Source organism: Pristis pectinata, chromosome 35, assembly GCF_009764475.1.
Source record: "Pristis pectinata isolate sPriPec2 chromosome 35, sPriPec2.1.pri, whole genome shotgun sequence".
NCBI lineage: Eukaryota > Metazoa > Chordata > Chondrichthyes > Rhinopristiformes > Pristidae > Pristis > Pristis pectinata.
The window spans coordinates 11,249,910-11,274,249 of NC_067439.1; the positions used below are offsets into that span (position 1 = coordinate 11,249,910).

General features: G+C 43.1%; 2 protein-coding genes across 4 annotated transcripts in view; both read right to left on the reverse strand.

Annotated features, from left to right (window-relative positions):
• Positions 1–1,200: 1,200 nt before the first annotated feature.
• med29 (mediator complex subunit 29) lies at positions 1,201–9,476 on the reverse strand. Its single transcript, XM_052044256.1, is given in 5 exon segments — positions 1,201–2,615; positions 2,617–2,730; positions 3,127–3,211; positions 4,624–4,682; positions 8,973–9,476. Coding segments are annotated over 5 exon segments (606 nt in total). The 5' UTR covers positions 9,219–9,476; the 3' UTR covers positions 1,201–2,513.
• A 4,972-nt stretch (positions 9,477–14,448) lies between these two features.
• The window catches only part of LOC127586352 (metastasis-associated protein MTA1-like), a 107,457-nt gene continuing 97,565 nt past the window's right edge, over positions 14,449–24,340 (reverse strand). Inside the window, exons 19-21 of one of the 3 annotated variants that reach the window (XM_052044243.1) lie at positions 21,278–21,303; positions 20,499–20,653; positions 14,449–16,642 (exon numbers count right to left, since the gene is read on the reverse strand). In XM_052044243.1, coding sequence (XP_051900203.1) covers positions 16,492–16,642; positions 20,499–20,653; positions 21,278–21,303 — 332 coding nt within the window. In that variant the 3' untranslated portion in view covers positions 14,449–16,491. The remainder of the gene's footprint in view (positions 16,643–20,498; positions 20,654–21,277; positions 21,304–24,340) is intronic. The other 2 variants (XM_052044242.1, XM_052044240.1) reach the window with 2 other exon arrangements.

Genomic DNA, 24,340 nt, shown 5'->3' on the forward strand with positions numbered 1-24,340 from the left:
CAGAGCTTGAGCTGCTCCAGCCGATGACACTGTCCATACACAATGGCCCAGGAGACCTGAAGCATTGTGGAGTTTCCACAGGGCATAGCATGTGCACTCCAGGGATCTGAGCAGCCCTGCCGTACCTGTTATTAGATTAGCGCGACTAACCAAAAGAATATATTTAAAATATTAGTTTTTGTCAGATGATAGTAAAATTCTGATAATCCTCTATCAACTATTTGGAATCCTGATGTTTCGGCAACTGATTCACTAGACAGTATTTGCCGCACTCCTGTTCAACTCACCAGGGACCTGGTTCCGAGGCTCCCTTGAAACTCATCGGGTCTCCCGGATCCTTTAACTTACTTGATTCAATGGCAAATTTATAATAACGTTGTGTAACATCTAAAAGATGTGAATTAACTGTGTTGAGGCATTAACAGGAATAACATCCAATAGTCCTGAAAATCTGCCAGCCCAACAAAGTCCTGAACATTCTGGGTTATCGGAGTTTTACAATACTTACTGCTTTACTCACCTGGAAGACGCCTCACCAATTCCCCGGCTCTTTGTTTAAACCAAATTCTTGTTTAAATTCACCTGGGTCCTTTTACTCAATAGGGCTCTGATTTCCATATTCCTTTCACAAAAATGAAAACATGCTCACACACGTGAACAGAAATAGAAACACATACACAAACACAGAAACGTATACATACACATAATGACACTGAGGCATACTGATAAATGCAGAAACTGCAGGGACATATGCGCGCAGAGAAACGGGGAGAACACGTGCATTGACATACAGAGAACTGGAAACACGCTTGCACACCTACATAATGATAACAGGATCATGCTGTGACACACAAATGGATACACACACACACACACAAAACTAGTCACAGAAACATGGTCATATCATCATATCGCAGTGATCCATGGAAACACATACCCCTCACACGACCACATACACACAGAGAAATATATATAAATGGCAAATGCTCGACCGACAAGAAAGGAACCAAATATATGCAATCCTATCCCGCTGGGCACAGGAGGAGCGGCCAAGCACATCAAAAGGTTACGAACCAATCGAGGAGGGCATGAAGGAACAGTACATGAAGGGATAAATTATCACAGTAACATTGTAGAAAGGATGTTGTAAACTTATTTAATCTTCCATAACCCTGCTCTGCATACTTTCAAAACCATCTTCAATCAATATAAAGATACACCAACATCAAAGATGTAGTAGGAAATTTACACATATCACTTTATATAGATATTAATATTCACAGGACACTTTATTAGAGAAATGAGCTTGAAACTTCTCCTGCACCACTTGCTGCCTGTAATCAGGCCAAGTTAAGCTGGTCATAACTTAACAGTCAGTCTCTCTTGCACAAAAGAGAAGAGTGAATCAGTCAGCAGTAATTTAGGGAACATTAAGAGCAGACTGGGATTGACCCTCCGGTCACCCTGGTGTTTGCTGGAGGATTCCTAGCCTCTAATCATTTATTTCACAACAGTGAGATACAGTATCTTTACACCATGTGAACCTGTCATCAGAGAGTCAGGAGAACAAATGTACAGTAAGAGGGAGCTCCCAGGATGTCCCAGTTATCAACCTCTGCAGGCGTGGGGATGGAAAGTCAGACTGCAGCTACAATCAGCAAAGTGATGGTGACAATATGGGTGGTAGGAGCAAATCACAAAGGTACATTGTGGAAACTGTGCTTGTGTTTACTCTAAACTAAAAAAAAGAGGATGATCTAATGAAGGTTTATAAAAGTATAAAAACTGTTGGTTGGGTGGATGGAGAGAACTAGGGCCTCAAACCTTGGCCAGTCAGCTCACAATTTCATACAAGGGGCCAAGGAAATCTGGAGCCACCTTTCCTAAAAGGTTGTGGATGCTGGACATGCACTGCAGCTTCCACAGCTGAGGCTGATAGGTTTCTAGGTCAGGGTAGAATGGGGCATGCATCAAATAGAATTAAGATGCAGAGTGGCAGTGATCTAAAGGAACTGTGGCAAAGACTCAAGGGGCTAAAAGGCTAACACTCCTTTCATTCAAAGGAGGAGAGGAATTCAGCAAAGCTGCATTTGCTGTCGTCCTCTAACTGACCACAATCCTGCTCTCTCAGTCCCACATACACACAGCTAGGTGCAGGCCTTTGCAATAATGAGCTGGAATTTGTCACGTCCGAATGTGCTACTTAACTTAAGAGACAAACTGAGCTTGTTTAAGAGGGTGAACATGCAGTATCACTCTGAAAGATGGAATAGGACCGCTTATGGCACGCATGCCCCTAACCCCACTGAGAAAACAGGAACAGACCACAGCACAGAATGTCAACTGCAGAAGGTGGAGGTTCAGAGAACCTATACACTAAACAGGCAGACAATGGACTGGGAGATGCCTATACATCCCACCACTTGGACAATACCCGTGGTGATACAGCAGAGGTTCATGGAAATGCTAATTCCAGAGGACCCAGAATCAGACTGTAGACGCTGCATTGCTGCTCAGATCTGCCCCTTGCTGGCAATCCTCTTTGAGCACTCCAGGAGGGCATTATGAATGTCCTTAGCACAGGAGATCTGTGACTTGATCATACTGAGGTACTGAGGTGTATGACAGGCTCTCCGTCTGCACCGTGTCAGGCTTGGTTGCAGTGGGAACCAGGTTGGGTGAGTGTTTAGCACTGTCGATGCTCTGGGATAGACATTCGAAAGCCAGCCTCTGCAAAGGAAGAGACATAGTCAGCGACAGAAGAAAGAGAGATGAAAACAAAGAGCAGAGGCTTATCTGCCATGGTTACCCATGCAGCTGAGTATAATCCTGTCCATACTGAAATCAATGGAAAAAGTAGGAACCTTGCAGATTCTTCTCTCTCCACTTAGGAGGACATAGGAACCAGAGTAAGCCACTAGACCCCTGGAACTGATTAGAAAATCAACAATCATCCTGGGTTGATCAGGAAACTAACTCCATATTGTCCCCTAAAATTCTCCGGTGCAACGATTTGGGATGTCTGAAGCTAATATACCCAGTGCACGGAATTAATTAGACCAGAGGACAGGAAGGTAGAAAGCCACATCAATGCAGGCACAGGCTTTGAATTTCAGTCCTACTCACCAGACACAGTTCCACCTGGTCACAGAGAGCGTAGAATTCCTCTAAGCTCTTATCGAAGCGCTGCAATGCGGTATCACTGCTCTTCCTGCAGGGTAAGGGATAAAGTCTGTTACTAACTAAAATCAGAATGCAAAGAGCAGACGATTAGCAGGGTGAGGATAGTTCCTTCCCTCTGTTTCCCTCCTTATTCCACTCAGTGACAACAGGAGCTGTATCAGTGATAGCCTTTATTGCAATGAACCAGACACAGTATTTTCTTATTCAATTCACAAAATAAAGAACGCAAAAGGTATAATAGGGAACAGCCACCCCCTCCACTGACCCCTGCGCAGCCCTCAGATAAACTACAGCTTTGCTGTACATCCAAGGGATAGTAGCAATGGCTAAGGGCACAACAGCTTCTGCCACTGCTTTCAGGAACACTCCTGGGGCTCTTCAGCCCATGTCTGGTTGAGAATCGTTGTGGATGAGTGAATTCAGAGGAACCAAAACACAGTTTTTGATTTTTTTTGTTCTTCCAGTTAACAATGCCTTTACTCTCGTCAGCTGGAGCCGTTTGGGTTTTGTTGAGGTGTAGAAAGTCACTTTGGCAGCTCCGGCTCTCCTGAGCCAAAAAACTGAGGTGGAAAGGTGGAATAAGTACAGGTGCTCCCTACTGAATTTGGCAGCTCTACCCCTGAATCTTTTGGCCTCCTCCTTCCTCCCCCAATAGTCCACATAAAAATGTCTTGGATGCTCCTCAAAAAGCAGATTTCCGTTGTTCTTTTTGCAGCTGCCTTCTTTTCCCACCAAAAAAAAGATGGAAAATGCTTGTTTTCCTCTCTCCCCATCCACTTGCTCTTAGCTTCAGAGACTGCCACACACTGCTGCCTCCCACTATCCCACAGTGATGGGATGACGCAGAAAGAGGTTTACTCTGTACCTAGTCCATGCTATTCCTCCCCTGGGTGTGTGTGATGGTTCAATGAACAGGAAGCTTTACTCTGTATCTAACACAGGCTGTCCCTACCCTGGGTGTGTGTGATGGTTCAATGTACAGGGAGTTTTACTCTATGATTGCCAATGAGTGTGTGATGGTTCAATGTACAGGAAGCTTTACTGTACCTAACACAGCCTATCCCTGCCCTAACAGGACAGTGTAGAGGGAGCTTAGATCCATTAAGTTCTGTCACTTATTCATCTTTTGGGATGTTGACAGTACCCTGATGGGGCCAGCACTTACTGCCCATCTCAAATTATCCTCAAGACATTAAAACCACCTTACTGAATTAACATTACTTCGTAATATGGACACCATGTTGGAAGAGGCCCCGCAGTGACTGACCAACTACATCATGCTCGTATAACCCATCTCGCCTACAGAGCTGGCACTGGTTCATAGCCCCACTGTCAGGTTCCACGTGAAGCCAACACCAGGTTCACTGCACACAGTAGCCACAAATCCCCTTATTCGATACACAAATAGGAGTACTCATTTATCAAAAGAGCGATACTCACTGTCCATTATCAATAGTTGTGTTTTGGGACAAGTTTTGAGCTGCAATCCTCATTAGATTCTAGAAGGTAAACACAAACTCCTTTGTAACATAGATCCAGGTAAAGCATCAGATGTAGCTTTTATGAACACAATGACAAGCATTTCCTGACAGTGAATAAGGAATCTGTTTTATTGACATGACTGTCCTAATTTAGAAACCGCCTTCAACATGGTGCTTTCCATTTCATATCAGGGTTCAAACTACACTCATGCACATTAACACAGAATATTACACAGAGTCAGAAGTCTATTAGACTCATTTAGTCATATGCAGAGGTGGGTCCTTCAGCCCAACTCGTCCACGCCGACTGAGATGCCTATCTACGCTAATCCTATTTGCAGAGTGCACTAAGGTAGCACAGGGTAAAAAAAAAAACAATAACAGTACAGGGTAAAGTGTCACAGTTACAGAAGAAGTGCAATGCAGGTAGACAATAAGGTGCAAAGTCATAACAAGATATATTGTGAGGTCAAGAGTCCATCTCATCATATAAGGGAACCGTTCAATAGTCTTGTCACAGTGGGATAGAAGCTGCCCTTGAGTCTGGTGGTTTGAGCTTTCAGGCTCCTGTACCTTCTACCCCATGGGAGAGGGGAGAAGAGAGAATGACCCGGGTGGGTGGGGCCTTTGATTATGTTGGCTGCTTCACCAAGGCAGTGAGAGATATAGACAGAGTCCATGGAGGGGAGGCTGGTTTCCATGATGTGCTAGGCTGTGTCCACAACTATCTGCAGTCTCTTACAGTTCTGGGCAGAGCAGTTGCTGTACCAAGCCGTGATGCATCCGGTATAGAATGCTTTCTATGGTGCATCGATAAAAGTTGGTGAGTGTCAAAGGGGACATGCCAAATTTCTTTAGCCCCTTGAGGAAGTAGAGGCGCTGGTGAGCTGGTGGCGTCTATGTGGTTGGACCAGGACCAGCTGGATATTGGTGATGTTCACTCCTAGGAACTTGAAGCTCTCAACCATCTTAACCTCAGCACCACTGATGTAGACAGGTGCATATACACTGCCCCCTTTCCTGAAGTCAATGACCAACTCTTTTGTTTTGCTGACATTGAAGGAAAGGTTGTTGTCATGACACCATGTCACTAAGCTCTCTATCTCTTTCCTGTACTCCGACTCATCATTATTTGAGATATGGCCTACGACAGTGGTATCATCTGCAAACTTGTAGATGGAGTTAGAGCAGAATCTGGCCACGCAGTCATGATTATATAGGGAATAAAGTAGATGGCTGAGGACGCAGCCTTGTGGGGCACCAGTGTTGGAAATAATTGTGCTGGAGATGTTGCTGCCTATCCTGACTGATTGCGGTCTGTTGGTCAGAAAGTCAAGGTCTGATCAGTCGGCTTGAAAAATAACAAATGGGACTTAATCCACACAAGTGCAAGTTAATGCAGTAGGGGAGATGCAATAAAACAAGGGAATTGTGGCGACTCACCGTCTAGTCGGGTGAACCGGCTCGGCAGTCGGGTCGCGCGGCGTCGGAGCGACGAGGCCCAAGATGGCGGCGGGCCTCGTCTTTCCGAGCGACGGGGAGAACCCGCGCGCGGGAAAGTCCTGATGACGTAGGACTTACGTCATTGCCGGTTTTTTTGGGCGGGAGTTTTTCTCCCTTAAAGGGCCCGCACAAGGCGGGAAAATAAACCAGTTCTGTTTAGCAATCCTCCGAGTAGAGTCTTGTTTTATTCCGCGGTAGCAACCGCTACAGAATATACAATAAATGGACACTGAATGATGTGGAGGAAGAAAGTGACCTTGGTATGTATATCCACAGATCTAAATAAGTAGCAGGACAGACTTAATTTATTATTCATTTATTTTTTAGAATGTGAGCATTTCTGGCAAGCTCAGCATCAGAAATGCCCTCAGAAGATTGGGGTGAGCCAAATCCTTAAACCACAGCGCTCTTTCTGGTGAAAAAGTGTTCGCACATTGCTTTTGGGGAGGGAGTTCCATGACTTAGATCCAGCAACAATGTACAAACAGCAATGCATTTCCAAGTCAGCATGGTGGGCAACTTGGAATGGAACCAGCAGTGATGGTATTTCCGTTTGCCTGTTTTCTTTGTCCTTCTTAGTGGTTGAGGCTGTAGGTTTGGGTGGTGCAGCTGGAGTAGCCTGGGTAGGTAACTGCAGTGAGTTTTGAAGATGGTACATGCAGCAATCATGATGGAGGGAGTGTTTCATGTGGTGCCAATCAAACAAGAAATGTGGATGGTGTTGAGCATTTAAGAGTTACTGATGCTGTGCTCATCCAGGCAAGTGGAGATTATTAACTCCTCGTTTGTGCCTTGTAGATGGTGGAAAGGCCTTGGAGGGTCAGGAAATGAGTCATTCACAGCTGGATATCCCACTGTTTTGACAAAACATGCCCCATGTTGTCCAGGTTTTAGAGCCACAGAGTCATAAAGCAAAGAAGCCAATCCTTTAGTCTACCATGACCACGCCAACCATCACATACCCAGCTATACTAAATTCACCAGCACCGGGTCCTTTATGCATTGGCGACTCCTGTGCTCTCCCAGATAGTTCTTAAGTGTTATGAATGTCTCTTCCTCGGCTGAGTTCCTCCAGCAGATTCTCTGTTGCTCCATATTCCAGCATTTGCAGTCTCTTGTGTCTCCATTGTTAATGTATATAACAAACTAAGGGTCCCAGCAACAATCCCTGTGGTGCATCACTGATCAAATGGCTTCCAATCACAAAGACAACCCTACACCATTATTCTCTGTTATTACAAAATAATTTGGAAGCCCTGGATCTCATGGGCTCTAATCACAGGCTTTACTGAAGTCCATGTAGACTATATCAACTGCACTGTCTTTATCAATATATTGTTACCTCTTCAAAAAATTCAATTAACTCGTCAGACAGGATCGCCCCCTAACAAAGCTGGGTCTTGATACAAGGACCGGCTGCAGTCTGCTTCATTTGCAGAGGTGTCCTGAATGGAATTGGACAACTGGTCAATAAAATGGTTATAAAAGCACAAGGGTGGCTTTCCTTTATTGAAAGGAGATATAGGGTATATGAGAGCAGGGGGCTAAGCTAGAATGTATACAACACAACTTAGGCCACAACTTTAAGTACCATGTAAAGTTCTGGTCACCACATTACAGGGAGGATGTGATTGCACCAGAGAGGAGGTTTGTGAGGCTGTTTCCAGACTGCAAAATTTTAACTATGAGGAAAGAATGGATCAGCTATGATTATTTTGTTTGGAACACAGATAGCTGAAGGGAGACACAATGAGCTGTCACGAATAAGGAGGCACAAGTACGAAGGCCCTCGATAAATAGGATGGATTTATTTCCCTCAGCAGAGAGGTCAAAACCAGGAGGCAGAGATTTAAAGTAATTGGTGAAAGGGTTAAAGGGAAGACAAGGATTTTTTTTCCTCGTATGGATGGAGTAGTCTGGAATTCATTCCCTGAAAGGGCCGGGGTAGCAGAAATCCTCACCGTATTTAAACTTTACTCGGATGTGTACTTAAAGAGCCATAATCTGAAGGGATATGGACCCTGTGCTGGGAAGTGGTTAGTTTGGATAAAGGCTGGGTAATTTTTTTTCCATTTGAGAAAACTTTCTACTGCGTACTGTCAGACATTCTTCCATTTGCATCAGTGAATCCATACAGGTGACAGAGGTACAAACGTACAAAACAGGAGCAAGAATAGACCATTCGGTTCTTTGGGCTGTTCCACCATTCAATACAATCATAGCTGATCTCCACTTCAGTACCCTGTTCTTACTTTGTACCCAAATTAAAATCACTCCAGTAGCTTTGTTAAACTCAATTTTCCTTTGATAAACTTTGTCCGATTTGTTTTGTTGCTTTAACACAGCGGCCAGCACTTCCCCAACCACTGATGGGCCGTTTCGCCATCACATCCCGTCTCCAAGCCCTTCCCCATCCTTGGGCCAAGCTAATCACGATCTACTCTTTAAATAGATCAGGATAATTTTTGACATTAACCAATCAATCAGAAAAGATGATCCCAAAGGTTCGCGTGCATGAACGCCCCAGCCTGCGAAAGCGTCAACAAATAGCTTTTCAATTCGGATCCCTGACCTAAACGGTCCAGATCTTTACCCCAACTCCACTCGCCCTGCACCCCAGTCATTGATCTATTGATCCCAGAATGACAATGAACCCCGATCCTCGACCGCAGCACTGCCCCAGGCCAAGGATCTCATGACCCCTGACATCAGTTTCCTGGGATTCTCCCTGACCTTTTGATCCCATAAAGAAGATCCCAGTGGCGCTTGACCCCCCCCCCCCCCCCCCCAGGGCCAGGCCAGTACCTGCAGCGAATCCTTCAGCTGTGGGATCAGTAGCTTGAACTTGGCCACAGGGTCGTCCTGCTGCTGAGCCTGTTGTTGTTGTTGTTGTTGTTGCTGTTGTTGCTGCTGCTGCTGGGCGAGCGCCGGTTGACCGGCCTGTGCCTGAGCCTGTGCCTGCACCGCCGCCAGCTGCTGGGCCTGAACGAGCTGCTGCTGGGCCTGGGCCGCAGCCAACTGCTGCTGCTGCTGATTCAACGGTGCCGCCATCTTCGGGGGTTCCGGCCGCCAGCTCCACAAACCCCCGCCCCCCGGCCCGTGATTGGGCGGCCGTCACGCGCCCATTGGCTGGCGGGCGCGTCAGTCAATCGGCCAGGCGGACCCTCGGAGCTGATTCGCCCGCACGGGCGTCGAGTCGGGTGCAGGGCGCGCACGCGCGCGGGGAGTGGGGGGGAGACGGGGTGCAGGGCGCGCGCCCGCGGTGGGTCCGCGGGGCCGCGCACCGGCTGCCCGCGTTCCCCAAAGGGTCGCCGTCCGCCTAGTCCGGCGACGAGCGCGATTCGCCGGCGAGAGACGGTCCCTGCAGACTGAGCGTCAATGATGGGCGGGTGTTGGCAGCTCACGCCGGTGGCGGGGTTGTCAGGAGCGGCTGGACGGGCTGCAGCAGTGTTGGTCAAGGGAACGGTTGATGATGTCCGGGAAAGATGGACAAATGAGGCGAGATGGCCTGAACCGAGGAACAAAATTGATGTCATACCTGAACTCTGGATTTCAGCTCCTTGGTCCATGGCTGTGATGAGGCCTGGAATCGAGTGGTGGATAATATGTTGTGCTTTTTTTTTTAAAAAGTGCATTAATCCTTTTATTAATCCTGCAGATGTTGCCTTCTCTCTTTCACAGTGCGGAACTGACGATAAATACCCAGCTCCGATTTCATTCCTTAATTCTAATCACCATCCTCAATCTGTAGAAATGCAGTATTATCCATGATCTATACTTCTACCCCATTTGTGATTTCTTTCTTCCCTGTGCCCCCCCCCCCCAAAACCTTTTCCATTTTGGATCGTTTAGTTGTTTATGGTAAGGCTGGTCTTTGCAGCAATTACCAGCCTTGAAGTCCATTCCTGTCTACATTAAAACGAAGATATTTCCAGCAGTTACTTTTCCCCCCCAAGAGTCTTGAATTGCAAAGTGCAAGTTTGTTTAGTTTATTTTGCCTAATTCTCAAACTCTCCCAGAACCCATTCACTCTTCTAGATCCATACCCCTCCTGACTCATCCATACCATCTCATGGAAAGCTCTACTACTAAGGTAGCCTCTCTCTCACAATCTATCCTGTCCACTCTGAGAATCTGTCTATTCCCAAAAAACCTCTGATGTCTCTATTTTCCACCAACCCAGATCTCACTTGTGGCTCCTGTCCATTCTCACTCCACTGCCTATTCGTCCATTTTTCCCACCCTGACTCCTTCCCCAGAACCATCCAAGAATGGGCCCATTATGTTCTGAATCACTTTTCCCCCCCATGGAGGCTGGGCCTAACTTTCCCACCAGTAACAGTGTGGGAGTTGCTTCACTGCACAGCATGCAGTGGCTCAGGAAAGCACTGAACCACCACCTTTACTTATGGATGCATAATTATTGCTGCCCTCCAATAGCACGCAATTTATCAGAAAACCAAAAAAACTGCAGATGCTGAAAATAAAAACAGAAAATGTCCAGAAACACTCAGGAGATCAAGTAACATTTGAAGGAAGAGAGTTAATATGTTTAAGACCCTTCTTTAGAATTATGAAAGTGAGAAAATGTTTCAACTTGCAAAGAGGGAGCAACAGGGTCGGTAAGGGCAATGGGAATCTCTGGTAGGGCAAGGCCAGGGTTGCCATGGTATGTGTATATCTGAGATCTGATGTTTGCATTGTTAATTCAGAGATTGAAATCTGAAAGAGGAAGAGTTCTTTCCCTCCCATATTACAGCCAGCCTATCCCCCAAGTGCTCTATTAAGTATGCACATGGAGCTTCAAAGCTGTGGCTGGCCTTAGCACTTTCAAGTCTCCAGCATTTGTTCTGAGATATTGACTGCTTCTGGATTGGAAATGAGTTTGTTTGCTGCACAAGTTAATAGAACACGTCTGATAAATAATTGATGCCAGTTCACTCCAGATATCCACTGCAGGGAAGTGGTTGAGTAAATTCAACATCCATCAAGATGTGATTTTTATAACTTAAGTGGTAATAGTTCCATCCCTAATAGAATGAATAACAAGTGAATAGTGAGTGTTAACAGGAAAGTTGAGTTTAAGAAATCTGAAATATACTTCATATCATTCACACAGAGTTAAATTCAAAATATTTATGAAATCCAGTTTTTGGTTAAGGTTAAACACTTAGGAAGTTTAAAATAATCATGTTAAAAATTTCTGACTTTTTGAAGAAAAACAGTCCAATGAGTTAAATCCAGTGACAGGCATCACCCTTTAATTCAAGGGCCAGGAGATCCTGCCATCCCCATAGCAACAAGTGGACACATCCTGTACTCAAGAGTGTATGACTGAATCACAAATAAATCCTGGCGACTGGTGGTGAGGGATGCCGGTGATGAGGGGATTTCAAAACAAACAATTCATCAGAAATTAGTGCTTCATGAGAAACATTTACGCAGACAAGGCAGTTTAAAACTTAAATAAAACATTCTATGTTCTTAACATATTTGAGCCAGCCAACTAAATATATGGACAATAATATTTATCAAGTAATGATTTCTGTTTGAGATTTTTATTTTCTAATGGATACTTCAATGTTGAAATCAATTTTCTTTATAGTGTACCTGCAGTTAAGTGGTGTGCTTATAGCACTGGAACTGGACGTAGCAAGTTAGAATCTGGGAACACTTACCTCCATCCCACTTTCTTGTATTAACCCTTGCTAATCTTCATTTATGTCTTGAATATACTCAGCAATTAAGCCTGGGGTCAGAATTTCAAAGATTCATTGTCCTCCGGATGAAGATTTTTTTTTGCCTCATTTCAGTTCTGCAGACCAATCTTTTATTTTGTGACCCATCTCCAGACATCTCTGCATCTGCCCTGGAAGAATTTTGTTCATTTCAATGAGGTCACCTCTCACAATTCTAAACACTAGAGTATAGGTCCAGTCTACTTAGAATGCAATCTCCCCACCAGTTCCAAGAATCAAACTGTGAACCTTCATTGCATTCCCTGTGTTGCAAGTATACCCCCTTCCTAGATAGAGGTGTCAGATCTGTACACAAAATTGCAGCTGAACAGGGCCCTATGCAATTGCAGCAAGACATCTTTCCTCTTTTACTCACCCTCTTACAACAAAGCTGTTTACCTTCTGAATTGCTTGCTGAACCTGCATAGCAACTTTCAGTAATTCTTGTACCAGAATACTGAGGCCTTCTGAACATCAATACCTTTCAATCTCTTACCATTTAAAACATACATTGTGTTTCCATCTTTTTCTACCACACTCTGTATCTGCACATATTTCCATATTCTAAGTGCCATGGAAATAAATCATCCTCAACCCTGAGAGACTGCTGAAGGAGGTTTAAGTGAAGCTAGGTAAACATGATAGAAGAGTGAGATGAAGAGGGGTGGGAGGTGCCTTGGGTGCACCATACAGAACAGCATGGAGCAGTTACTTGACTGTTGGCTCCATATAAACAAAGTGTAAAAGAAAGTTGGAGAATTACAGAATGGTAGCAAGATCACTGTTTCTTTAGATGTGTTTGCATAAAATGAGCCAGTAACTGCTGTTGCAGTTTTCTGAGGTAGGTTATTAATGTCTTTGGAGAATTGTAAGATCTGACTGAATCTCTCTTCAGGAGGTCTCTCAGTTTCATGATTGATGTAGACGAAGAAAGACTTGCAGACTCTGCCACGAGTGGAGCAGTAGGTGGATGGTGTAAGGTGGTACAGGACTCCTTTTGCCTTTTCCCCTGGGCTTCTGCATGTTCTCAGTGAGCAGACTCAAGGTTGTCAGTACAGGGATTCCCATGAGTTAATGAGGATCAAGGGGACTTTGAGAACATCTCTGAAGCATTTCCCATCTTCCTGATAATCTCTTGTAGCAATGGAGCTCAGAGGGATTGTTTCAGGACTCTAGTGGCAAGCATACCGATGACACAGCTTGCTCATTGCAGCTGGTCGGGTGTAATTATAAGCTTGATTCTGCCAACGCCTGCTTAGGGGAGGATGCTAACAGTGTTTTCCTTATCCTGCTGCGGTCCAGGTTTTCTAGGATCTTGTCATGGACCTTTATTATCGAGAGCAGTGTTGTGAAGCAAGGACAGGTTGATAGAGGTTCTTTGTTCTAGTGCAAGGCCCATTCTCTTCCACATTTCAGCAATGACTTCAAGCTCAGCCTCCGAGTGTGGACACATTAAAGCTTCGTCTGTGTTCTGCAGCTCAACAATCGAGGTTCCAGAGTGGAGATGACATTATAGTTTATCGTGCATCCTGCAGATTAGCTTCACTCCGCAGAGAAGCTTGAAATTAAGTGAGAAAGATTGAAAATATTTACAAATTACAAGCTGCTAAACAGCAGGACTGAACAAAATGTTAGTTCATAGAAGTGGAGTTTAAAGTTTCCTAACAACTTGAGTTACCCAATATATGTTCTAGGCTGACAATTTGTTGGTTTCAACATTCATAAAGCTATCAAATGTTAATTTCTCAACATGGTAACTGAGCTTCCTTCCTCAGTTTCCAGCACAAGTTGTTCACAGGAATTGGTTAGGGAGTAGGAGAGACTACATCATGACAACCAATTCCAAAGGTCATAGTAAGCATTCCAATAACCCAGGGACACACAGTAATATATATTTTACAGGGATCTAATGATCACTCAGAACTGACAATATGACCTGGAAACTGAGAGAACTGACCAAATCAGAATTAAGGATTCAACAAAGGTTAGAGTACACACACAAGAAGTAATTCAACATGAAATACTGAGGTAAGCAACCACAGTGATTTAAGGACAAGCAAGCACAGCTAAAAATAGTTAACCGGTTGGTTTCTTGGTATAGCTGTGTCCATGCCCATACAAAACAATGGGAATATATATTTGCTGCTGATACACAAGGACAGGGGGGAAATAAGCAGGGCCGTCCAAGCACCACTCAATCTTTTGACAAGAAGGCATCTGATGCCATACCAAAGCACGAACTCAGGCATGTACAAAGGCAACCAGTATGCTGAATACATGACAAAGATGGATTGAGGCAGTATCACAGAGGAACCAAATTTTTGCATGCAGTGAAACAGATAGATACCTTTCACGGGATTGAGATTAAAAGGCATTTCTGAAATTCTAAGTCAGTTGAACAGCTGATTGCTCAAGCCAAATGTTCGTCAGAACTGTCCACAAAATGAGCAAGTGAAGAGAGCTGGCAGACTTTTGATTTCTTATGGAAATGCTTAGGGAGGATGGGCAAGGGGATTAGAGTGACTAAGTCTCTGCTTTTCAATACAGTGCAATATGATTTTCAAGGCATGTATGAGGGCTTTTAGAGATGGCAATTGATAGCTAGGTTCCATATATTAGCTCTATTGATAAAGTCTTCTATTTAAAAGAGCTACAAAGGTCAGAACAGCCCACTTTCCTGCCTTGGCTAACATACATTTTATATTTAGTGATCAAGATATTTTTGAAAGTGAACAATACATTGTATGCCTCGCTAATCTTAAACACCAGCCTGCGTCCTGGAAGCACAGGCATAAAAAAAACTAAGATATTTAGATAGCCTGTTATATCCTGAGGAACTGTCAGACATCAGCATTATATGGTGTCTGAAGAGCCATGGATTGCAGGTACCATTGGATTACTGCAGCTGGAAACAATCGAAAACGGAGTGAGATATGCACCCTAACTCAGAAGGCTGAGAATGAGCACAATGCAAATTCTGCACTGGCTCTGCCTCTGTCAATTAAACTGAAATAAACTTCCAAATGTTTGTGATAATGTGTTTCAAGCTCGTTCTTGCCAGATGCATACAAAGAACCCATTACCAACTTCACCATCGGTACCTGCACTTCAAGAGTCAGCACCTTTAGGAATGGTGCCAAAAGAAACGTCAGCATCCTCAGAAAATGTACTCAGTGAGGGTCAGCACCTTGAGTGCTACTCCCCAGATACTCAGCACCATCAGCAGAGTGCAAGTGTGAAGTGGTAGAAGAACGTGCAGCTCTCAGCAAGTTGAAAATCATGTTCTTGCCTGTACTACTTGCGTCAAAGTGAGAATTAATGCCACACCATGCCACACTTGCTATCCAACTAGGTGAGAAAATGCGTATTTCACTGAACGTATATTCTGGCACGTTCTATATACAACCTCTGCACAATGGCACAAGAGCTCAGAGGTGCTGAAAAGGAACAGTACTGCATTTGTCAAATCAAAATATTAGAACAACAGTTCACAAAATAAGAGCTTGGAGTAAAAGAAAGTAACTGTAGTAGTATTTCATTTGATGCTTTATTTGTGAATGGCTAAGGATGACCTTCATTTGAATGTTCTGCGATGGGCACTGTCCCAAGTTGCCTCCAGCAGGCGCTGTACTAACTTATGCTGTAACAAATAGAATCAGTAAAACTTTACACCCCCTGCCCCTCCCCTGAATCCTATGGAATGACTGAATAACACTAACTTACCAACTACATTTGCAGTGTATGTACATATCAGCACACTAAACTATTGAACCTTGTAGTAGTAATATATCTCACTGTGAAAATCAGGGTGCTTCAAACACAACCCAAGTCAGAAACATGGAAAAATATTTTGTACATAATTATTCACTGTGAAACTTGCAATAACGAATCTCAAGTGATGAAAAGATTCAAGGTCATACATGAAAAAAAGTCTTTAAGAAAGTTTTTTCCTCTTCTGCTCCATTGGAAAACGGCACCATTTTAAATGGGATCAAGGATACAATATACAGTGTAACATGCAAAAACAATGCACTGCATTAACTGCACGCCAACCCGTCCATAAAAACAAAACTTGCTTCTTAAACTGAGGATAAACGGCACCTCCTTAAACTATTACAGACAATTCTCAAAATAAAAGGAATTCTTAAAATTTTTTTTCTTTCCTTTTCTTTTTCTTAAAAAAAAGACCTTTTGCCAAACCAAAGACAACCACACTGTTCTGGCCCCCCAGCAGCACAAACTGGAGCAGAGGCTAGTTCGAAGAACAAAGAGAACCACAGGCCATTCAGGTTTGCAAATAACATCACCTGGCAGCTCCACTTCTTGAGGACAATGGTGAATGTGGAAGAGGCTGTTGGAGCTGCCTGTAACTGTAGCCACCGGTCACTGTTCATCCGCTGCCATCATCCATTCTGCAGGGATACTGGAAATCTAACTCAAATAATAATCCTTCAATTTGATCTTAAACGCGAGGCTGACAAGCACTTGATTCGGAGTCTAGTTCAGGAGCTCTACTTCATGCGCACTGAAGGTTCAAGTATAACAGGGACTACAGTCTCTTGCTTTATTTAAAACTGCACTTGGCATTAATCCTCAATGATGATTGGCTCTTCATTCATGGGCTGCCTAGGCTGCTGTGATGCAGAAGACGCACGTCCTTGCCGGATGAGAATCTGCCTGTAGGGCTGGCGTGCTGCTCTCTTCATATCGACTGGGCCCAGCATCTTACGCACCTTCCTAGTTTTGAGAGAGGAAACATTACGTAAATCTCCACAATGCCTTGCATAACGTTGCTGGTGCACAAGGTAGTACATTGTCAGGCTTTAATTATAAAGCTGAGAACACAGAGATTGTGTCTTATTTCAAATACTTGAAGACCATTTTTTGTGTCCTCATATGGAAATGAAGGTAAAATTTCCTTGCTACTATCTACTCTCCTTAAGTGTTGCTCTTTTCACAATGCTGTGATTAACACTACTCTGATCTGAGGCATGTTCTCCATTGACAAAGTATTCAGGAGACAATGTATTATTAATGTGGGACAGAATTCAGTATTTACATTTACACTGCACCACTGCTGCTTCCTGCACTCGTGCACAATGTCAATTTTATCACTTTGTTACTAACTTTCACCCTGCCCTTAAATTCACTTGGACCACCTCTACCTCTTCCTTTTCTGGATCTCTGTGTCTCCATCTCTGGAGACAAACTATCCACTGACATTTATTATAAACCCACTGACTCCCACAGCTATCCTTGACTACACTTCTTCCCACCCTGTCTCTTGTAAGGATGCCATCCCTTTCTCTCAGTTTCTCTGTCTCCACCATATTGCTCTCAAGATGAGGCCTTCCATTTCAGGACATCTGAAATGTCCTTTTTCACGAAATGTGATTTCCCCCTTACTGTGGTTGATGGGGCCCTCTTCCGCATTTCCTCTATTTCCTGGACTAATGACATTTTTAGCCTATTTGCACCTTTAAGGAATTCCTGTTTATATTTAAAACCTTAAGTTCCACCCACAGAATCGTTCTATTTTTATACTCCACATCTCATTCACTCCTCCCATCCTCATACTTAAAATTAAACACCATCTGCTCCTGCTGTTTCTGCAGATCACTAAGCTTCATGTGCTGCAAGACTTCAAAATCATGCTTTATCTTTCAGAGAATCACAGAAATCAAAAACACAGAAGGATAGTCATTTAGTTCATCATGTCCATGCAAGGTATAAAACACCAAATTGGACTAACTTCACTTTCCAGCTCCCAATTTGTAGTCTTGCAGGTTACAACATATCAAGTGTTCCTCCAGGTACTTCATAAATTTGGTGAAGGTTTTGCCGTAAACACATATCCAGGCAACGAGTTCCAGACCCCCAACATACTTTGGGTAAAGTTTTTATTTTTTCATCTCCCTTCTAATGCTACCAATTATCTTAAACTGATGCTCGCCAACTACTAATCTCTCTGATGCTCCTCCTGCCATTGCCTCTTCCAAAGGAAACAATCCCAGCCTGGCAAACATTTCATTAGAAATGAACTTCTTCAGCTTGGGTAGCCACATCAAATCTCCCCATCCTCATTACCATCACCACATACTTCATGTGATGGGGTACCCATAAGAATATGCAGCATCATAGTAATCAATTCATAGAGTTATGCAGCACAGAAACAAGTCCTTCAGCCTACCAAATCCATACCAACCACCAAGAACACATTTAAACCAATCCGATTTTCCAGCACTTGGCCCAGAGCCCTCAGTGTCTTGGTGATCTGGATACTTCTTAAATGTTGTGAGAGTACCTGCCTCTACCCACCCCCTCAAGGAATGCATTTGTTTCCAACCACACTGTGTGTGAAAAAGTCCCTTCTCAGATTCCCTTTAAACCTCCTACCCCTTACTTTAAACCTATGCCTCTGTTTTTAAGAGTACACTGCTATGGGGAAGAAGTGTTCTTTTACTATCTACCCTATCCACGCCCCTCATAACTTTGGAAACCTCAGTCAGGGTCTCCTCCAGCATCCCCTGCTCCACGGAAAACAAACCGTGCCTATCGAGTCTCTCCTCATAAGTGAAACGCTCCATCCCAGGCAACATCCTGGTGAATCTCCTTTTCACCGTCTCCAGTAATTAGAAAGTTAACAGAATGTTATAATTTATTGCAAGCCTAATTGAATTCAAAAGATATTTATTAGTCACACGTACATCGAAACACACAGTGAAATGAGTCTCTCTGCATTCCTGAAAATGTGCTGGGGACAGCCTGCGAGTGTCGCCGCGCTTCTGGTGCCAACATAGCATGCCCACAACTCCTAACCTGTATGTCTTTGGAATGTGGGAGGAAACCGGAGCACCCAGAGGAAACCCACGCAGACACAGGGAGAACGTACAATCTCCTTACAGACAGTAGCGGGAATTGAACACCAGTCGCTGGTGCTGTAATAGCATTACGCTAACCGCTACACTACTGTGAGGATATGCTTCAGTTATATAAAGCACTGATGAGACCACATCTGGATTACTGTATAGTGTAGGTCATGTTATGTATTAGCAGTCCAGAGAAAAATTAGTGGATGGTTTATCTAGAATGGGTAGGTTATCTTATGAGAAGAGGTTGGTCAGGCTAGGCTTACATCCACTAGAATTTAGAAGAGCAAAGGGGGACTTGATTGAAATGTGTAAGATCCCAAGAGGTCTTGAAAGGCTGAATGTGGAGTGGATGGTTCCTCTTGCAGGAAACACAGAATTAGAGGTCACTTTTTAAAACATAAGGGGTTGCCCATTTGAGGTAGAAATGAGGCAATTTCCACCCCCCCCCCCCCCCCAAGTATTATTGAGACTCCCTTCCTCAAAAGACAGTGGAAACCAAGTCTTTGAATAAAGTTTATAAGGCAGAGACAGAAAGATTCTTGATAAGCAAGAAATGAAAGGTTACTGTGGGTAGATAGGAATGCAGAGTTGAGGGCACAATCAGATCAGTCCTGATTTTATTGAATGGTGTACCAGGTTCAAGGAACCTAAGGGCTAACCCTTGATCCTAATTCATGTTGTGTGTACATTTGAAACATTACTTCCTGTACTGATAAGTTTATACCTTGGCCAATAAAGGAAGGACTCCATACGCCTTCTTAACTATCTTGTATATGCTACGGCACGTGAATCCGCAAGGTCCTCTGCACATCTCAGTGTCTTGCCTTTCATTTCTTTATCCTCCTTCTCTTCCCTCATGCTTCTCCAGACTGAATTCCACTGAGCTTTCACTCCACTATTCCCTATCCTGGCCCGGAGCTGGAAGTCATGTTTCAGTAATCACTGCCATATTATGCATCCATGTCTTTGTGCTTATCAGATTTTCTACATTCCTTACTTTGATCCATAAACCATTTAACATTGCCAAACTCTTATGTTGCCTTTATTCCAGCCTCTGCCTTCCAAACCTGTTTATTCATCACTGTATTCATTCAATCTCTCCTCTTGCTCTTCTGAATATAGGTTCAATTCTCTGTCAAGCTAGTTTCAAGGTTTACCAACTCCTTCCCCCAGCAGCACAAGCAGACCTCCCCATTAAGCTGGTCCAAGCCCTGCTGAGATGCGACCAGTCTAGCTTGAACTTGTCTCAATGCCTCAGGAATCTAAAGCCTCACCTTTCTCCAGCCATTTTCTACATCACCACCCTCCCATTCTTGAACACAAGAGCATGGCACTGCTAGTAATCAATATCTACATTTAATTACTACATCTAAAGTTCTGTGTTTTTAAGTTTTTTTCCTGAAATCTACTAGGAGCTCTTTATACTGAACAAGATACCATAAAATGTCACTACAGTTCTGTGAAATCAGGACCTGATTTTCAGACAATTTTAAGCATAATTTATGTTGAAATACATAGTAAAGTGGTTTTAACATATTTACTATAAAAGCAACTAACATCAAGAGATGTGAGAATAGGACAAGAAGAATTTCAAACTGCAGCTCGTACTTCAAGTCCTGACATAAATGACAGGACATACTAACAAAAATGCATCACCAGTTTAAACAGACTTGCCATGATCCACAGGGTAAAAGGTTCATCTACAATAATATATTAATTACCGAGTCTCATCTGTTGCTATGAAAAGCACATCATCAGGTGCATCGATCCAGTTCATTCTCCTCCCCTTCATTGGTGGAAGGGAGCCTGGCTTCAGCACTTTAGAGTTTCTTGAGTATGGCTTTCCATTTATCATGTAACCTCGGTTAATGGCAGTCTGTCACACAAAGCAAACAATTACTACTTGGGAGTACAAGAAAAGGACCCTCATAAGCAATTACTCCAGTCCTTTAATACTTCCATGTTACAAATGTGAACTCTGCAATTCTATGCCCAATGCAAGTCTGATAGACTTATAGATTTATACAGTTCAACCACATTTTTGTTAATATCTTCAACATACTCCCATAACACTCTTAAAATAGATTACCTGCCTTGAGAACCCTGTCGTCAGCAGCAGGTTGGGAGGATCCTAACCCTTGCTGTCCTATCCTGATAGAATGTGATGTGATAATGTAGAGTTTGATTCATTCTGAAGCTGGTGCATGTGGTATCTGCTTTGAGAGTGCTCGAGGGTACAGAATAGAGGATGATTTACTCTGAGTCTATCCCATGCTGTACCTACCATGGGACAATTTATTCTAAAGATAATGTGTGCTGAATGTTCAATGGGATAGTGTAGAAGGGATTTTACATTGTACTCTAATCACTGTGGTACCAACTAAAGAGAATTTGATGATGGTGTTGAAATAGGACTTCTCACATAAGCATAAAATGGAATACAATTTAAAAGAAACCGCTCAAGTTAAAATGCAAGATGCATGATGTGACAGAAACTTACCATTTGTCTAACTTGTCCATGATTAGCTAAAAATAAAGCAAAAAGTAGTTTAGTGTTGTGTATAATGATAACAACAAACTGTCTCACCACTAGCTACGTAACAGAGAGAAGTGTTTTCAGACACAGAGCACAATGAGCAAACATTCTTACAACCTCTGGGGAATAGAGGTTGTTGTGTAAAGTTTCTACTATTTTCAATAATCCTTTCCTCCCACCAGAATGACCCCGAGCTCAGGTTTCATCAATGGATATTTTTAACCCACCAGTATTTAAGTACCTGAAGCATTGATGTTACTGATAAACTGATCCTCAATGTATTGGAAACATTAAAAGATTACCCTTTGTGTTCAACTCTACAGACCTTTTTAACATCATCACCACCCACCAGGGGACAGCACCAGTGATACTGTCTGCTAAAACTATATACTGGGGCTTAGGCAGCATACTCAATCCCTGCTGTATCACAGCCTTTTTCTGAAGTCTCTCTAGTTTTCCACGTCAGAGGCAAAGAAATGTACCTAGCACGAGTACTGGAAGACAAAGGTCAAATAACCACCGATCTGGTGAGACCTGGTTGCTAGGGATCTACTCTTAGTCATCTTGCTGTGCTGAAAAATGCAGGCAAGGAAAGATTGACACTGATCACCCCACATTTACATAGACGTCAGTGAGGCAATAGATAGCAATAGGCAGCCATGAGATTAGACCCCAGAAAAGGGGGAAAATCTCCTGTTCTCCAAGCCACAGAATGAACAGGAAGGAACTCTGTCCATGGAGACTCACCTTTGAAATACCTAGAACTCTTATCTGTGGGGTCAGTACTGAAACTGAACATTCAACAGAGCAAAAGAAAAAGACAACTTACTAAAAATTCTGGAAACACTCAGCAGGTCATGCAGCATCCATAGAGAGAAAAACTGAGTTAACGTTTCAGTACAAAGATGTGTCATCAGAATTGGGGAAGAGTTCTGACGAAAGGTCTTTGATCTGAAATGTTAATGTTGCTCTTTCTGCAGATATTGGCAGACCTGTTGAGTGTTTCCAACAGTTTTTCTGTTTTATTAATTTCAGATTTCCAGCACCTGCAGTTTTTTTTTCAAATCTTCAAAATAATCTACTATACCAAGTAATCCAAATGAAACAGATAAAGGTAAAGAAGGTGACAGGAAATGAACCTATCCAGGATAGAGAGCCCTAGACTGAAGGACCATCTTAGGATACAAGGAATGGCAGTCTGGCCATCTTTGCCTGTCAAACAATGATTGCCAGCTACAATTGGAAAGTGGAAGGATGAAGAATGACCAATTCACTTATTTAATTGGAATCAATTCATAACTGCTGTCTTGCTGAACTTGTGCTGGACAGAACAATACCCTGGACTCAGCCCCAGCACACACGCCACTATCTTTAGCCCCTTTTTATTGGGGCTAAAGAATTGAATCTCCTGTCACCTGGACTTGTAACAGATATTTAGCAGTACAGAACTTTTTTGCAGGCCCTTCCCACCTGTTATTTCACTGAAAAGAATATAGAGAGATATTCAAATATTTAGAAGATTATGGAAATTGATTTGAAAAACCTGGTTTTCAAGGCAGTCTGGGATTTGCCATGTTTTTATTGCATCAAAGCTCATTTGGAATAAATTGCATATTATTTGTCTCACTAATGAATTTCCATTGCTGGCCACTACTTTCAATAGCTCCAGCAAATTAAATCCCACAACCCATTTATGGCTTCTGGATACAGCAACACTGCAGGGTGAACTTACCATATTTCCACAAAAATCTATCTTTGCCCCAAAATTTCCAATCCTTCTTACCCCCTCTTCAGAAACAACCAATTTCAGACTTGACTACAAACACAAAAATATTGCAGGACTCCAAGATGCACCCTTTCAGGGACAACTTTAATAAAAGATTACTGCTGAATATTTGGATTGAAACTCATGGCCAGCAGTTAATATAAACCAGGTCTGGCTATGTCACCTACTTTTCCCATCTGACCAGACACTCTTTATGTTTCTAGTCCCATCTTGCACACTTATTTATAAAATAAATACTATAATCTCCGAAAAAATTCCTGGGAAGAATTAGGGGTAGCCCCTGTATAGCTCTATTATCCCGATTCCTATATGGTCGACCAACATAAAGTACACAGTATAAAATTGAGTGCTGTATGTTACACCCCTACTGCACTGAAAGAGAAACATATGTGCAGGGTGGCGAAAATGTCATTTAATGAATTCATAATGTTAAAATGGAAAATCAAAACATTTTATACTCACTCTAAATAGACACTGAACCGGTGTCCAGATTTACAGGCATATATAGAGTGGTCAATTGTTATTCATTTTAATAGCACTAAGAATATCAAATAGGGGAGCTAGATAGGTTAGTTGGTGAAACATACCAGCCCAGACATGGGTTCTAAACCAGTTTGGACTATCAGCTTGAAGTGTCCTCAGCTGTAGGGGCACATCTAAAATGAGCTTGAGACAGGGTCATCTACCGAGATTGGACCTGAACCAGAAAACTGTCAGAACTGGTAGAGGATATGGAGGAAATGTCATGGATATAGTGAGAAAAATGTTTGACATTCAAGCCTAGTACCCTGCCTCTGAGGGGGCAGATGGATTGATGATGACCTGCCTGCCTCTTCATCATAGTGTTCAATACTGATTTCCCAAGTTATTCCCGAATCAAGACAGTACATTTCATTCAGGTTTATGGAATAATGAACATCTAACGGACATACAGTGACACCATACAAGCAAGAATATGCACATAATACATACAATACAGTGACCAACCGTCTATTCTATTAACTCCTGCCCAGCAGGCAAAGTGAGGGAACCAATAAGCAAAATGCTATAAGTCTACAAGAGCTAAGTCACTGCATGGTATATATTACACAGACAACAACAAACAGCAAGGAAGTTAAGAGCAGTTGCATGAATCATGCCACTGAAGTGTATGATGGCCTTGCAGCTTCAATTGTTCTATACGGATTGTGGCACAAATTGATGAAAACAAGTAGGCACAAGCCAGAAGAATGGCAAACCGA